At 41.8% G+C, this 16,346-nt stretch overlaps 1 protein-coding gene across 1 annotated transcript; it reads right to left on the bottom strand.

Moving 5' to 3' along the window:
- Positions 1 to 245: 245 nt before the first annotated feature.
- On the bottom strand, positions 246 to 3,245 carry FGFBP2 (fibroblast growth factor binding protein 2). Its single transcript, XM_078148320.1, has 2 exons — positions 1,756 to 3,245; positions 246 to 373 (listed from the first exon to the last, which is right to left on the bottom strand). The coding sequence occupies exon 1, from the start codon at positions 2,441 to 2,443 to the stop codon at positions 1,772 to 1,774; it is 672 nt and encodes a 223-aa protein (XP_078004446.1). The 5' UTR covers positions 2,444 to 3,245; the 3' UTR covers positions 246 to 373; positions 1,756 to 1,771.
- Between the last annotated feature and the right edge of the window lie 13,101 nt (positions 3,246 to 16,346).

The raw sequence follows: 16,346 nt of genomic DNA, 5'->3' as shown, positions 1-16,346 counted from the left end.
AGAAAAGCTAATCCAGGAACTATGGAATAATGTTTAATATATCTCCGTTTCCCTATAGTGCTTCTAAGGTTTGAAAATAAACTATAAAACTACGTTTGGGCCTCAAGCCCCTGAGCTAACCCTGCAATCTCACATAGAGTTTATCACTTTAAACTATAAACTCAAAAAGGGAATGTTTCCTTCACAATATACCAAAAAACAAAAACAAAAACAAAACAAACAGACAAAACCCAGTAGCTGAAACATCGTGATTCAGTTGGCTATAGGCAAGCAGTTTATTTATTCTGAGGATAGACAGGGACTTAAAAGACACTGCACCCTATAGAATGGAGGGATCCTTCTCCAGCTGTTCGAGGTCTCTGAAAAAGAAAACCTAAAAGAGAGAGAGAAAAAAAACCAGTCTGTGTCATTCATTTCCAGTTTAACCCTTTTAAATGCTCTTTTGAATCTCAGAGCAACACTCAGTGATGATTAGGTTTCTGGCCCACAATGCCTATATTTCCTCTTCTGGCCACTGTCTGGAAATGTAGTGTGGGACAGTGAGTAGCTCCGGGAACTGGAGTGAGGACCTTTTGATTCTGAAATTCAGAACTAGGATTCTAGAGCTCTGGCTTCAAGACATTCCCATTTCTGGACCTTGATTTCTTAATCAAAGGAAATAGAATTTCCTCATCAGTGAAACAAGGAATGGATTAGACTCCAGCCCCTACAGGCTCTCCAGTTTAGGTGAATGCAAAACTGCCAGAGTTTTAAATCTGTCGCCTGGCCTTTAAAATTTCTACACAAAAGTGAGGGTAATGGAAAGAGTTGGGCTGAGTCAAAATACCTACATTAGAATCTCAAATTATGTAATGCAATGGATAGTGCTAGATCTGAGGTCTGAGGACTTAGGATTCAAATCTTGTTTCTGCTGTCTGCTCTCTTTTCCGACACCTGGAACTCTCTTCCTCATTCACCTCTGCCTCCTGGCTTCCTCCAACACTCAGCTCATCTCTTACCTTCTGCAGCAGACCTTGCCTAGTCTCCCCTTCCCCAGCCCTAATTGCTAGTGCTTTCTCTTGGAGGTTTTACTTTTCTATTTGCTTTGCACATGAATTTTTTTCTCAAGTTGTCTCTCCCATTTGAATGTGAGCTCCTACAGAGCAGGGATTATGTTACTAATAATAATGAAAGTGAGCATTTATAGAGCATTCTAAGGTTTGCAAAGTACATCTTTTCCCATGTCACCCCATTTTGGTCCTCACAAGAGGACTTGTAAGGTAGGGACTATTATTTTTTCCACTTTTCAGATACAGAACCTAAGACTTAGAGAAATTAAGAAATTTGTCAAGGGTTACACATCTAATAAGTGTCTGAGACAAGATCTGAACTCAGGTCTTCCTGATTCCAAACCACCCAGATGTCCAGCATTTAGCACAACCCTCAATAAATCCTTGCCTGAATATTAACTTGGGCCAAGTTAATAATCATCTAGGTCTCAGTTTTCTCATCTGTAAAATGAAGGCATTGGATTAGCCAGCCTCTAAGGTGACTTCATAGCCCTAAGCCTATGATTCTCTGATCCTTCACTGGCCACCTGTGAGATACTGTGTAAACCTGCCTTAATCTCCTCACTCATCAAATAGATCCAGGGACACTTGCCCCATTTACCTGCTTGGATTGTTGTGAGGATTAAGGGAGATGAGTTTTAAGAAAGCATTCTGCAAAGCATGAAGCACTCTGGTTATTCTACATCCTGAGAGACAAAAGATTTACCTGCAGGGCTTGGTCCTTAGCCCAGAAAGATGCCAATGATATAAGAGCAGATCTTGTGCAAGGGCTCCCAACAGTATTCTTTCGCCATCCTCATGGCCTCCTCCTCCCTCCGGGCATGCTGCCCTTGTTGGGTTGGCTTCGCTGGAGATGGGGCAGTGGGCTTGGCTTTCCCAACCTTCCTAGTAGACCTTTTGCCCATCTGGGGTTCCTGAGAGTCTTTGTGGAGTGGTCCCTCAGACCTGAGACCTAGTTTTGAAGGCCTAGAAGCTTCAGACTGCTGGCTGGAGAGGTAAGCACCCTTCAGGCTAGAAGCCTCCTGTTTGAGCTGTGCCTCGGGTCCGGCACCCTGACACACTGCGGGTTTCAGCACTGGGGCTGCCAGGCAGGGCTCACTCAGCCTCCTCAAGCCCAGCACCACCTGGCTCCAGTAGAAAGTCGGGTTGCTGATGAAGGCCCCACACAGCCCAGGCTTCCCACTGTACTCACACCAGGAGGCCCGGCCCTGGTTCCTGCACTCAAGCCTCAGGTGGATTTCACCCTGATCGCTGACCCGCATAGTACAAGCATCTTTGCCCTTTGTCTGAAAGTGAATCTCCTCCCCATGATTGATTTTCTTCTGTTTCGGGGTCTGTCCCAAAACTCCAAGACAGCATAGCACCACTAACATAAGGCAGGCCCCGGATGGCATGGTGAGACTTCAACCTCGACACAGACCTTCTACAATTCGGCTCCAAGCAGTGAAGGAACCAGAAAGTCAGGCCAGCCCCAACTTAAAGGGAAGCTGGACAAAGACCTCTTTCTTCTTCCTGGTGGGCTGAATCTTCGATGAAAAACCCAACTGTGTCTGTACTGCTAAGTCTGAGGGAGTGTCAAACAGCCAACTGTGCTCCTTCACTGGAAGCAGGAGAGACACTTTTCTAAGTATATCCAGGATGGTGTAACTCTGCAGTGCCTATGTGTTTAACACACACACACACACACACACACACACACACACACACACACACACACTAGCTATTTCAATATTGGGATGAAGGCGATGGAATGTTTTCCCCTTCTGAGTTACTTTTAGCCTTTTTTCTTATTTGGCCTCTGGGTCTCAGGTATTTAAACCGAGGCGTACACATCCCACAGGGTACATAAGATGATCCTTAGGGTGTGTAAGAAGAAGAAAACTAATAGCACAGCGGTTAGCCCACCTCTCCTATTTCCCTTCCTCCTGCCTATTCCCACTGCTGGCTGTGTCCAACAATCAACCATAGGCACTTCTCCCCAGAGGGGTGTGCACTGCTGCCCACCCTCCACCATAGCAGCCACAGCACGCTTTGCGTGTGTTCTGACCCAGCTTCCCAATTCAAGCAGGTGAGCTCCTTGCTGTCCACCAGGATTCTTCTCCTCTGTCCTCCTAGGAGAATAAAGGAGGCTCCTTCTGGGCACAGGAGTTATTGCAGCAAAAAGAACCAGAGAAGAGCAGTTCCTGCTGCAAGTGGGCTTGGGGGTTCAGGCAACCAACTCAGAGATTCCATGACTCTGTATGTCCAATGTTTTGCGATGAGCCTTGAGTTTGTTAAAGCAGCCTTGGGAAAGACAGCTTGATTTATGCTGGACCTTGGTATTTCCTTTGTGTAGTTTTGGTAAAAATCAATTTTAATCCATCCAGGAATTAGAGAATATTTATTGGAGCTTGGCACAATGGTGGGTGCTGCTGGGAAGAAAAGCCACACAATCCATTTGTACTACATCCTTGTTGCTGTCATCTACCGATCTCCAGGTTATTCCTGACTCTCCTCTCCACTCAATATTCTGCCATCATCCTCAAGAGCATTAATATTCATACTGATGTTACTCCTAACAACTTGACCATATAATTCCTTCACTCTCATAACCTCCTTCCATCTCTTGCCTCTGCCTCACATTGGCATGGTCACACCTTAGACCTCAAAAGAGTAGGAACTTTGAAATTCTATTCTCTCATCACAAACAGTTACCTGCCCACTGCTCTCTCTCTCTCTCTCTCTCTCTCTCTCTCTCTCTCTCTCTCTCTGCTCTCTCCTCTGTCTCTCTATCTCTTTCTCTGTCTGTCTCTGTCTGTCTGTCTCTCTTTCTCATAGGATTAAAGATCCAGAGCTTTAAGGGACTTACAAGACATCTAATCCAATTTTCATATTTTCCAGATGAGAAAACTAGGGCCCAGAAAAATTAAGCCACTCTCCCAAAGCCAGGAGATAAAATGTGACAGAATTAGAATTCGAACCCAGGTCCTCTGATTTTGAAACCCATCACCATTTTGATTGCACAGTGTTTCCTCCAACTCACACTAAATCATATATCATTCTGATTAAATTTACTCCTACAGCCCTGATACATCTTACTGCCTCCAAATCTCTCTCCTCTTCTGACTTCCATTGTGTCCAGATGCAGGCTTGACCCCATGATCCTCCATCTTAATGCCATTACTCTAGAATCTCCACACTCTTCTGTATTCACACCCTTACCCTGTCCCCAACTTTCTACCCTTCCAAACTTCCTAATCCTCATTCCTGAGTAACTTCCACCATGCAATTTTTCTGCTCCCATTGCCAGGATAGTGAATAGCACTGAAGAAAGGATTTTAAAAACTAGCTAATCTTACTCAGTCCAGGTTTATGGTTCATAGTCTCCGGCTTTCCTAGCTGTTGGACAATCCTACTCCTCTGTCTATTCTTATTGATTCTTCATCACCCTCCCCACAATTGTTGTTCCATATTTTTCCTCTTTCATCAGCCTCCCAACTGCATCCTTATACCCAGATACATGGCAGATGATTTATCTTCCTATGTCGCTAAGAAGATTAAGAGCATCTCCTAGGAGCTCCCCTAGCTCTTCTCCTTCCTTCCTCTAAGTGTTTCGACTTCATCATTCACTCTTTCCATTTTCTTTTACTCTGGGCTAGGCACTGAGCTAAGCAACTGTCCTCAAGAAGCTTACATTCTACTGAGACAACATGTACATAAATAAGGTGCTAGCTTTTTAAGGCTAATCCATCTACCTTTGTCCTCCATTTCTTCACTCACTTTGCTTCAGCAATCATTTCTTCTCTCTCTCAAACATCTTCAACCTCTCCTTTGTCACCGGCTTCTTCTAATCCACTATAAACATGTTCAGATCTCTCCAGTCCTAAAAAGCCTTTCTGTTGCCCTTCCAATTTATAGAAGGCAAATCATCTATTTGTACATATATGCCCTTTGGACTTCCAGGACATTCTATACATCCTCTAGTCAAACCCATTCATACATGTGTTGTTTCTCCCAATCAGAGCGTGAGCTTCTGGGGGTGGGGGGGACCATTGCAATTTTAAAATTTGCATCCCCAGCAATTAGTACAGTGCTTGACATTTAATAAAAGCTTTTCATTCATTTCAAAATAATAACGTCTAACATTTATATAGTGTTGTAAGGTTTGGAAAATGTTTTACATATATCGTTTCATTTGAACTTCATAACAACTCTGAGAGGTACTTGCTATTATTATCCCCACTTTACAGAGAGGGAAATCGAGAGTGAAAGAGGGTAAGTGACTTACCTGGGGTCATGTAATTTAATACTTGGGTTTTTCTCATCCCAGTCCAGCATTATCCACTGGGTCAATTAGATGCCATTCATCCCTTCTCTCTCTCTCTCTCTCTCTCTCTCTCTCTCTCTCTCTCTCTCTCTCTCTCTCTCTCTCTCTCTCTCTCCCCTCCCCCTTTACTGCAAAGCTTGAAAAAGTTGCCTCTTCTTTTTTTTTTTGGTGAGGCAATTGGGGTTAAGTGACTTGCCCAGAGTCACACCACTAGGAAATATTATGTGTCTGAGGCCAGATTTGAACTCAGGTTCTCCTGACTTCAGGGCTGGTGCTCTATCCACTGCACCACCTAACTGCCCCAAAAGTTGCCTCTTCTTGATGCCTCTACCTTCTTCCTCACCAAATCTTCTCTCCTTGAGACCCTATAATCCTACTTACAACTCCAGCAGTCTACAGAAATTCTTTTTTCAAAGGTCACCAATGGCTTCCTGGTTGGTATATCTAATGGCCTTTGGTTCAGTCCTCCTATTCCTCTGCAGCATTTGATACCACTGATTACCCTCTTCTGTTAGATACTATCTCCTCCCTTGGTCTCAAAGACACTACTTTTTCTGGTTTCTCTAACATCTAACAGATACTTCTCTCTAGTTACTGAAATGGGTTCTTGTCCTTTTCTTAGCCCCTTAGGTGACCATTCTTTGAAGTCTATTCCTTGGTCCTCTGGCTGCAGTGGAAGTTTGGTTCTCAGCTCTGCCCATTGGAAGCTGAGGTGTCTTCCACTGATACAGTCTTTAGCACCTGAAGTTAGATTTTCTTTTTGTGGCTCTAAGGATGACAGGAACTCATATCCCATATCATTCTTTCTACTGAGCTTGGTTGGATGCTACTTCCTCAGGATCTGTGGCTCCTTTCAGCTTTGTCCCTGCAACCTCCTGGTACAAGAAAAAGGATCCAGGCTATGCCTACTGAAGGGCATACATCTAGCATGCACAATGAGGAGGAGCTGCTATAGATTAGGTGCCACTCAGTTCCTTCTTTCTTTTTCACCTTCAAACTCGGAGCCTTTCCTCTTCTGCTACCATCATCCTTCTACCTGCTGACCCTTCAAGGGCAACAAATCTTTTTTTTTTAAACTTCTTTATTTTTGGTTTTCAACATTCACTTTTATAAGATTTTGAGTTCTAAAAATTTCCTCCTCCCTTCCCTCTCCCCTCCCCAAGATGGCATGCAATCTGATGTAGGCTATACATGCAATCATATTAAACATATTTCCGCATTAGTTGTGTTGTGAAAGAAGTATCAGAACAAAAGGGAAAAACCAAGAAAAAGAAAACAAAAGAGAAAATAGTATGCTTCGATCTGCATTCAGACTCCATAATTCTTTCCCTGGATGTGGATAGCATTTTCCATCTTGAGTCTTTTGAAATTGTCTTAGATCATTCAAGGGTGAGAAATCTTAGAATGCAAACTGGGCTGCTAAAGCCAGGATACAAAGCCCATGTATTGGCAGAGGCCAATGCCTGATTATTACATTAAGAAAAACTTCCTAAAAGAGAATCCAAACACGAAATGGCCTGTTTTGGGACGTGGTCAATTCCCCCTCACCGGGAGACCTCAAGCAAAAGCTGGATGACGATGTAGCAGGTATGATGGATTAGATTAGATGGCTCTGAAATCCTGTGATTCTGTTATGCCATTGATTCAGAAAACATGCTTTGTTTCCTATCCCATGTAGAGTCCCAGTAGGGTAGACCTTCCACTACCAAGCCCATAAAGCTCTTTTCTTCAGGCTTCAACCTTAGCCACCTTGTCCTTCTGAAGGTCACTACTTCAGCCCTGGAGACTGCTCTCGTTGTTGTTCTAAATTGTGTCCAACTCTTTGTGACCCTACTTGGGGTTTTCTTAACAAAGATAATGCAGTGGTTTGTCATTTCCTTCCCCAGCTTGTTTTACAGAAGAAGAAACTGAGGCAAACAAGATTAAGTGACTTGCCCAGGGTCACATAGCTAACAAGTGTCTGAGACCAGATTTGAACTCAGGAATATGAGTCTTCCTGACTCTAGGCCTAACACTCTAACCACTGTACCACCTAGATGCCCAGAGACTGCTCTTACCTTGAACTGTACCTCCATTCTGTCTGGTTCACTAGAAATAGGTTTAGCAAGATGGATCTTTCAACCTGGTTGGCTGATGTTGGCTCTTCTACCTATTCTGAAACTTTCTTTCCACCCCACCCTTCTCCATCTTGTCTACAACCTCTTAAAGGCCAGGCTCCCACATTTGTGGCATGAATTCTTCCAGACTAAATTGTTTTTTAGCCATAAACCTGTGCCTCTTTGGAAAGTGCACATCAGTTCTTTACTTATTGGCAGAGATAATTGAACAAATATAGCCTAAGGCCAATGAGCATAGTACAGTTTTCCTGATTCTTAGCTATAGCTCCAACCACTACCCCTTTTCAGTCATTGCATCCCCCGAGTCATTGACTCTTCCCTCTGTGTTGGAAACTGCAGACCACATATTTTAACAGCCTATTAAAAGAAAACCTGAGTGAGCATATAGTAATAGTCACAAAAATTTCATGTCCCTATTACACCTTTCTCCCTCTTCCTCTAGCCATATAATTAGGCAAGGTCAGTCCACCATCTCCAGTATAAGACTGGAATAATGGCCAGTCATTAGCTCACATAGGGGACTTCTGAGTCTCATGATAAATGAGAATATAGAATTTCTGTCATTTTCTTTGTTGAATAGAATTTCACCAGATTTTTGTTTTCACTGATAGCCTATACCAATGGGGCTTTATTTTAAGAAGTGGGTCTAGGAATCTCATTCTTCTTCTTCTTCTTCTTCTTCTTTTTTATATGAGGCAATTGAGATTAAGTGACTTGCCCAGAGTCACACAAGCTAGTGAGTATTATGTGTCTGAAGCCAGATTTGAACTCAGGCCCTCCTGACTCCAAGGCCAGAGCTCTATCCATTAAGCCACCTAGCTGCCCCAGAATCCCATTCTTCTCTAAGAAACACAGGATCAGTCACAGGCCTAGAGCTGGAAAGGACCAAAGAAGTTGCAGTTGGTTTCTTAGAAGCTGCTAGCATCTTAGCTCCAATCTGCTAAAGCACCAACTTATTGGATTGTTAGGCCCTCTGTTGTGGAAAACCAACGCTACTGAGCTTGGACAACCAGATGTGGTTGCAGAAAGCACAAAGATCTACCAATATTGATTTCCTTTGGAACCCAAGGAAAAGTAGTGTTTGTTCAAATCACCAAATATTTGATTGCCTCTCTCTTTACCCTATGCAAAGCCTAGCTATCTCTCATCACCACTCCATGAGCCCCACCCCAGCTGCTCTAGTCCACAGCTATGTCCTCCTCCCTGACCCTCACACCTTGACTGGAGCACCCATTTGGTTTATAAATAACAGAGTGCCTTCCACTGTTGATATCTTGCTCCTCAATGACATTGTAAGATCCTGTGAACCACAGATTCTCTCTAACAAGATCTCTTTTATATTCTACAGTGCTACAAAGTTGGTACTCAATGAATTCTGCTTATTATATGGACTAAACCCTGGACTTGGAGACAGAAGACTTTGGCTGTAGATCTGATGCTACCAAGAGCTATCTGAGCAAGCGTGAGCAAGTTACTTAACTTAGGATCCCAGGATTTAGAACTGGAAAGGACTCTAGAAATCACGTAGTTCAATCCTCTCATTTTGCAAAGCATGTAACTGGGCCCAGAGGGTTATAGTGACCAACCATCCTATTGGAACTAAAAATCTAAGAACCAATAAATGAATGAAGTTGAGAAAGACATTGAAACAAAACATTTAGCAAGACAAGATTAAGGGCAAAAACAAGAGAACCCCAAACACCTAGAGGAGCCATTTCTTCCCTTCGGATACAACCTAGCAAGTTTAGGTTCCATTCCATTATTTTTTCCCCTCTGAAGTCCCATTTCTCATTTGTTCCATGGTTCCCAGTCAGTGTTGGATTGTAGGACTCACACGTGACCTTCACACAGCTGCAAACCATAGTCTTACAATGTCCTGAGATGTAGGTCGTTTGTTCAAATAGTTTCCCAGGTTGGCAGCATGCATGGCCTCTTATGACCCAGGATGGCCCTTCCACTCTGCCCATCTGGAAGAGATTCCACGTTGCCAATTACTTTCTTTTAAACCAAGAGAAGTGTATGTTTTTGAACTGGGATTACCTCAACCCATGCCTCCTGTGCCCAGCACTTGGACTATGGAAGATATGGAGGCCATGCTGGATATTTCCCATGGCTCTGTCAGGGGTCATTTTCCAGCTGACTTAGTGCTGTAAATCCTGACCCCTTGCTTTGGCCATCTGTTCCTTTGGCACCACATGACTGCTCTCATTGGGAAGAATCAAGGGAAGCAAAGAGGACAGAGAGAAAATACAGGAAAATTGCTCAAGTGAGTTTCTAGAAAGCTCTAGAAAAGAGCCCATATTTAATAGAGCATCATATAATGAAGAAATTTCCAGTCAAACAAATGCAAGTATGCAGATCTAATGTACATGGCAAGATTTATGGAGGGGAATGGTTTGGGAATTTCATGGAGGAGACTTTACTTCTACCACATTCTGAGTTCCTATATCCTACATGCAGCATGTGTGAGCACACAAGGGATTCTGAGCAGTTCCAATTTGCTCTGAGGATACTGGCAGGAGTAAATCCTGAGAGCCATACACCCTGGTGAGCACCCTAACTCCTCAAATCTCCCCTTCTTAAATTGCGGTTTTGGAAGGTAACAACAAACTCAGTAGATTGGTGTGGTCAGGAACAGGCTGTGTAGATAATTAATCATAATCCGGATTAGCTATGTACATATTCACACCCTATGTAGGCCCCTTTAGAGAATCAGTGGCCAACAAAAGATAATATAACAGTGACTCCCTTACTAGAAATAGTTCATGTTTATAGAGCTCTTTACAATCACAGAGTTCTTTCATTTAGTCCTCACAGTCACCTTATGAAATAGATGGACCTGGGGAGAGAGGATAGCCCCATTTTATAGACCACACTACCTTCTCCACACCAATGCCAGATGAATTCCCTCCTAATAGCATAATGACAAAGATGGGGTTGAGATCTGGACCCCAGAAAGGAAAAACCCTGGACTTTCCCACATGGCCAAATCTCTGGCAGGTGCCTGAGGTTATAACCCCATCAGCTGGCCTTTCATTGTGGCTCAGCCCAATCTCCCAATGTTACCCTTAACCTAGCCTAGCCCTCCATTGTCTTGCCTCCCCATGGCTCCTGGCCACTTCCCACCCTTAATCCTAGCTAGGTTCCATTCTCCCTTGGCCGTATGTTCTAGGTCCCTGGCATTCTATTACCTCACAGCCCCCTTAGACTACTCAGCTACTCCTAGATCTTTCCCAGTCTTTCTGTGTGTCTCCATTAAGATGCTTAGATTCTTAAAATCTAGCCACTGCTCAGATTCTTATAGTCTAGCCAATAGCTCACTAATGTTCAGACTCCTTAAGAGTCTGCTTTATATGTCAAGATGTTCCAATAAACCTTGTCTTTGGCTGAAAGAAGGCTTGGGTTGAATTCTTTTGAGCAGGACCCACGTATTGTGATTTTGGGATCCCAGCACCCCTGAGACCCTAAACCTCAAGAGCAAGAGTGGCCAAGATTTGGAATAACAGAATCTGAATTTGAATAGTAGTACTTACTACCTCTCTATGACCTTGGTTGAATCATTTAACTTTTCTAGGATTCCTCATTTTCTTCATCCACAAAATGAAGGGTTGACCTCAATGATCTCTGAAGGTCCCTGACAGCTCTAAATCCTCTGGGGGTGAAAGCCTTCTTCTCTGGTTGAAAGTCCAGCTGAGGTGTTCTCCTTGATTGTTTCCTCCTCTATTTTTCCTCGACTACTTTACCTAGATCTTTCCTTTGTCCTCATCACATTGTACTATGTAGCACACTCACTTGGGCACGTGTTGTATCCTCTAGGAAAAAACAAAAAAAACCCCTCCAGACTTTTTAAATGATGACACACATTTATGTAGCACTTTAAGGATTCTAAAATATTTTTATTACACTGTCTTGTTAAATAGATAGTGCAAATATTATTGACCCATTTTACAGATGAAGAACATGATGCTCAGAAGAGTTAAGGGACTTGCTGGTGATCATCTGCTAGTTAGGAAGTTGTCCAGGTATTCTGACTTCAGGTCCAGGACCCTCTTTCTACTACATCACACTGACTAGGCACAAGTCACTCCTACGAAACGGACAACTCATTTGGAAATATAAGGTCTGGTATATCTGCTTAAAAATCCTTCCCATTATCTTGTTTATAAATATTGTACAACATATTTTATGTCAGGGTGCCATAATGAAAATTTCTCCGAGAATCTAGAGGTGTTTTCAAGGTCATATTTGTGATTGACCTTGTGACATACAGTTAATACTGTTCACAACTTTGGTGGTTCTGTAATAAAGACCTCAGGCATTTTAGGTATGGGAGGACAGCCAGTGCAAAGGCTGAGACAAGATGGAATGACATGTGTGAGGAACAGCAAGGCAATTTGGGCAGGATTGTAGGATATGGTGAAGAGTATAATATGTCAGAGTCTGGAAAAGTAGGTCGTAAAAGGCCTTAAATATCAAACAGTAACAGCAATATTGTTTTAAGAACAACTTTGAGTGACCAAGTCATTTTGACTATTATAAATACTAATTAAAAGTAAAGGGCATATCAAATTTATAAGAATACAAGTCATTCTCCAATTGATAAATGGTCAAAGGATATGAACAGGCAGTTTTCATAGGAAGAAATTAAAGCTGTCTATAGTCATATGAAAAAATTCTCTAGATTATTGATTAGAGAAATGCAAAGCAAAATAGCAACATTGTACAACGATCAACTTTGGTAAATTTAGCTCTTCTCAACAATACAATGATCTAAGACAATTACAAAAGACTCATGATGGAAAATGCTATCCACATCCAGAGAATGAACTATGGAGTCTGAATGCAGATTGAAGCATACTATTTTCTCTCTCTCTCTCTCCTTTTTTTTCTTTCTTTCTCATGGTTTTTCCCTTTGGGTTTGATCCTTCATTCTGTTTTTTTCTTTCTTTCTTTTTTCTTTTTTTGAAGCAATCGGAGTTAAGTGACTTGCACAGGGTCACACAGCTAGTAAGGGTCAAGTGTCTGAGGCTGGATTTGAGCTCAGGTCCTCCTGACTCCAAGGCCAGAGCCCTATCTACTGTGCCATCTAGCTGCCCCTAGGTTCTGATTCTTTTAATGTGGAAATGTTTAATATGATTGTACATGTAAAATCGATATCAAGTTACATGCCATCTTAGGGAGGGGGGAAGGAGAAAAATTTAGAACTAAAAATCTTACAAAAGTGAAGGTTGAAAATTAATTAAAATTAATTAAAACAAATTAATTAAAAAATAAAGAACATATGAAGAAAGACCCTATCTGCATCCAGATAAAGAACTGATAAATATAACTATAGAATAATTTTACATATCTCTCTCTCTCTCTCTATATATATATGTATATATATACATATATATATACACACACACACATATACATATACATATATATATATATATATATATATATATATATATATATATATATATATATATATATATATGTATTCCTATTTGTGTCTAATGGTAGCCATCTCTAGGGTGGGAGGATAAAAACATTGTTGTATATTTGGAGGGAATAGTAAGTTGTACATGGTAGATTGGTAGTTCCATGTGCAATCACCTTTTTTATTACACGGTTATGGAAATGCTTGCTTTGTTCCATGAATTGAAAATAAAACAAATTTTTTAAAAAGTCAAACAAGAGAGTTTAGATTTATATTGGAAGAAGCAGGTGGCACAGTGCTTAGTGTTGGACTTGGAATCAGGAAGACTCGAGTTCAAATTTCTTTTAAAATTTATTTTTAATTTGTGGACTAAAAGAAGTGTTTCCACTGGTTGCATGACCTTGGGGCACATAACCTCTCTCAGACGCAATTTGCTCACCTGTAAAATGCAGATAATAACACCTATAAATTCTTGAGAAAACCAAATGAGATAACATTTAAAGTACTGCATAAATTCCAGTTATAATCATCTGATCCCATAGGAATGGTGCCCTAATTAGGGTTAATAGCAGGAATATTGCCTTTGTGCCCCACAGATCAATTTTGGAGCCTTCCTGATTGTGGCAAAACTTTCCTGGTCATTCATTTCCTTATAGTTATACCTTACACAAAAGAACAACAGAATACAATGGTTGTGGAATAGTGATTCTGGACAGGGTAGAGGTTTTGAACCCAACCAACTCTGTATGATTGAAACATTGCACTGGATATAAAAGAAATACGTATTTAAAGTCTTTTTCCTCATATTCCATTGCTTACTTTTTTTTTACAGGAAATATTGCTCAAGTTACATGTGTGATCACTCAAGTATTTAAAGGCATTACCTTCCCACCTCACAAGTACACTCATTTGGCAAGTAGCTGCTGCCCTCTCCAGACACTTGGTGTTATCAGGGCTAGAGTTAGGAGCCAAGATGCTGGCAGTTCAGAGCAGTCAACTGTTCATTCCACACACACACAAAAGGAAGTCAGTGTTGGAAGGCAGGAAGAGATAAATGAAGTGCGTATCAACCAATGATACCAAGAGTCAGAATTGGAGAGGAGAGTTGCCATAGGAATGAATATTAGAGGAGCTGGAGGCTGGCAGCACCAGTTAGGTCCAATCTAAAGGAATGACCAGCCAGGAGAAGAAACAGATCTAGAGCAAATATTAAGGATGATCCAAAAGGAATAAGAGAGCTAAAGTAAAACAAAACAGGATGAGAACAGAGCTATCCATTCAGTCGTGCTCCAACTATGTGCTATGCTCAGTAAGTGCTCTAGCAAAGCATCTCTTCACAGTAGGGTTGTATTAGACCGGGGTGGGGAACCTGTGGTCTGAGGACACATATATGGTCTTCTAGGTCCTTGGGTATGGCCTTTTGACTGAGTCCAGGTTTTGAAGAACAAATCCTTTTATTAAGGGGATTTGTACTGTGAAGTTTGGATTCAGTCAAAGGGCCACACTTGAGAACCTAGAGGGCCACATGTAGCCTCAAGGCTGTAGGTTCCCCACCCCTATACTAGACCATGAAGTCTTTTTTTTAAATATTTATACCAATTTCTTTTACATCATTTGAACATTTCCTCTAACCTGAGAGCTATCCCTTGCTACAAAAAAAAAATAAAGAGGGAAAAGCAGATGACTAAAATAAGCTTATCACCTAAATCTGAACTTATGCCGTTTTCCACACCCATAGAACCATGCCATTGCTAAAAGAGGAAGGGAGGTGCCTTGTTTCAACTCTCCCCCAGGGCCAAGCTTGGTCTATATTACAATGTAACATTTAGTTTCACTTTTTTGTGCTTTCCATTTATAATACTATAGACATTACTTATACACAGATATATACAATCATTTTTCAGTTGTGTCCAACTCTTCATGACCCCATTTGGGGTGGTTTTCTTGGCAGAGATACTGGAGTGGCTTGCCATTTCCTCCTCCAGCTTGTTTTACGGATGAGGAAACTGAGGCAGAGTTACGTCACTTGACAAGAGTCACACAGATATTAAGTGTCTGAGGACAGATTTGAAGACAGGATGAGTCTTCCTGCCTCCAAGCTTGGTGCTCTGCACTACGGCGCCACCCAGCTACATTGTACCTATATGTATCTATCTATCCTGCTCTCCCTACACAGATACTCAGATTCGCATCTATCCTGGTTCTGCTCATGGCACTCCTCAGTTCAGGTTTCCCCATTCTTTGCATTCTTTCTCGCTGCGTAGTAATATTTTATCATACAAATATGCCACCATTTGCATCGCCATTCATCAATTGATCAACACCTACTTGGTTTCCAGTTCTTTCCTACCACAAAAAGGGCTGCTATACATTTTTTGGTGCGTATCAGATGTTCCTGTCTTTGACCTCTTTGTTTATCTACACCTAGCAGTGAGATCTCGGGGTCCAAGGCTATGGACTGACTGTAGCAGTGTGCCTTTTTCTTTCTTTTTTTCTTAAAGGAGTAAGGCTGTCATAGAGGAGATGATGCTTAGTTAGGCAAGAAGCTCACTGTCAGTACCTCTCCCATTCTGCCTCTTGCTACACAGACATGGCCCTAGACAGTGATGACCTCTTCCAGTAGCTGTACACCAAGGCTACAGCTACTCTACCGGAGAACAATTACTTGACTATTTTGTTGGTCTTTTATTCATTCCTGCTTTATGGATGTTTTTAATGAAAGAGGAAAAAGGTCATCACCATGCAACTCACCTTGAACATCATCTAGCCCAGCACCCTGCACAAACACGTGATGCATATCTCAGCAATACAACTCTGTCAGCACTTAAAACAATCTCATTTTAGCTGGGTTTTATAATGTTCTGCCCAAATGATATTTGTTTCTTATCACAGGGCAGCTTGGTGATGCAATGGTTAGAGTGCTGGGCCTGGAGTTAGGAAGACCGGAGTTCAAATCTGGCCTCAGATGTTTATTAGCTGTATGACCCTGGGCAAGTCACTTAATCCTACTTGCCTCAGTTTCTTTATCTGTAAAATGAGCTGGAGAAGGAAATGGTATATCACTTTAGTATCTTTGCCAAGAAACCTCCCAAAAGGGGTCATGAAGAGTTGGATACAATTGAAACAATTAAACATTTATCATCCTATTTTTGGCCAATTCTATCATTGTCGACCTTTGTCTGCCATTTAATCCCCATCATAATTTGGCCTCAACCAAGCTGAGAACACTGGCAAAGTGGGAATGCCTACAGATTCGAGGTAACCAGAGCACACAGTTGTGTGCAGTTTGCAGTTATTTCCCAGGCTAATTTGAGAGTCATTGCTGAAGTATGAATACTGGGAATTAGAATTAAAAGGGACCTTAGAGGTCAACTAATTGAACCATTCTAGCATTTACAAGGAGGAAGCTGAGTCCCGGAAAGGAACAGTGATGTGACATGTTTGGAGGC

Source organism: Phascolarctos cinereus, unplaced genomic scaffold (assembly GCF_003287225.1).
Source record: "Phascolarctos cinereus isolate Bilbo 61053 unplaced genomic scaffold, phaCin_HiC Scaffold_9;HRSCAF=440, whole genome shotgun sequence".
NCBI classification, from domain to species: Eukaryota; Metazoa; Chordata; class Mammalia; order Diprotodontia; family Phascolarctidae; genus Phascolarctos; species Phascolarctos cinereus.
This window is presented reverse-complemented; position numbering and strand designations above follow the sequence as displayed.

Excerpts from the sequence above, each read along its gene's own strand:
- FGFBP2 (XM_078148320.1), bottom strand. The coding sequence starts at position 2,443 with ATGCCATCCGGGGCCTGCCTTATGTTAGTGGTGCTATGCTGTCTTGGA.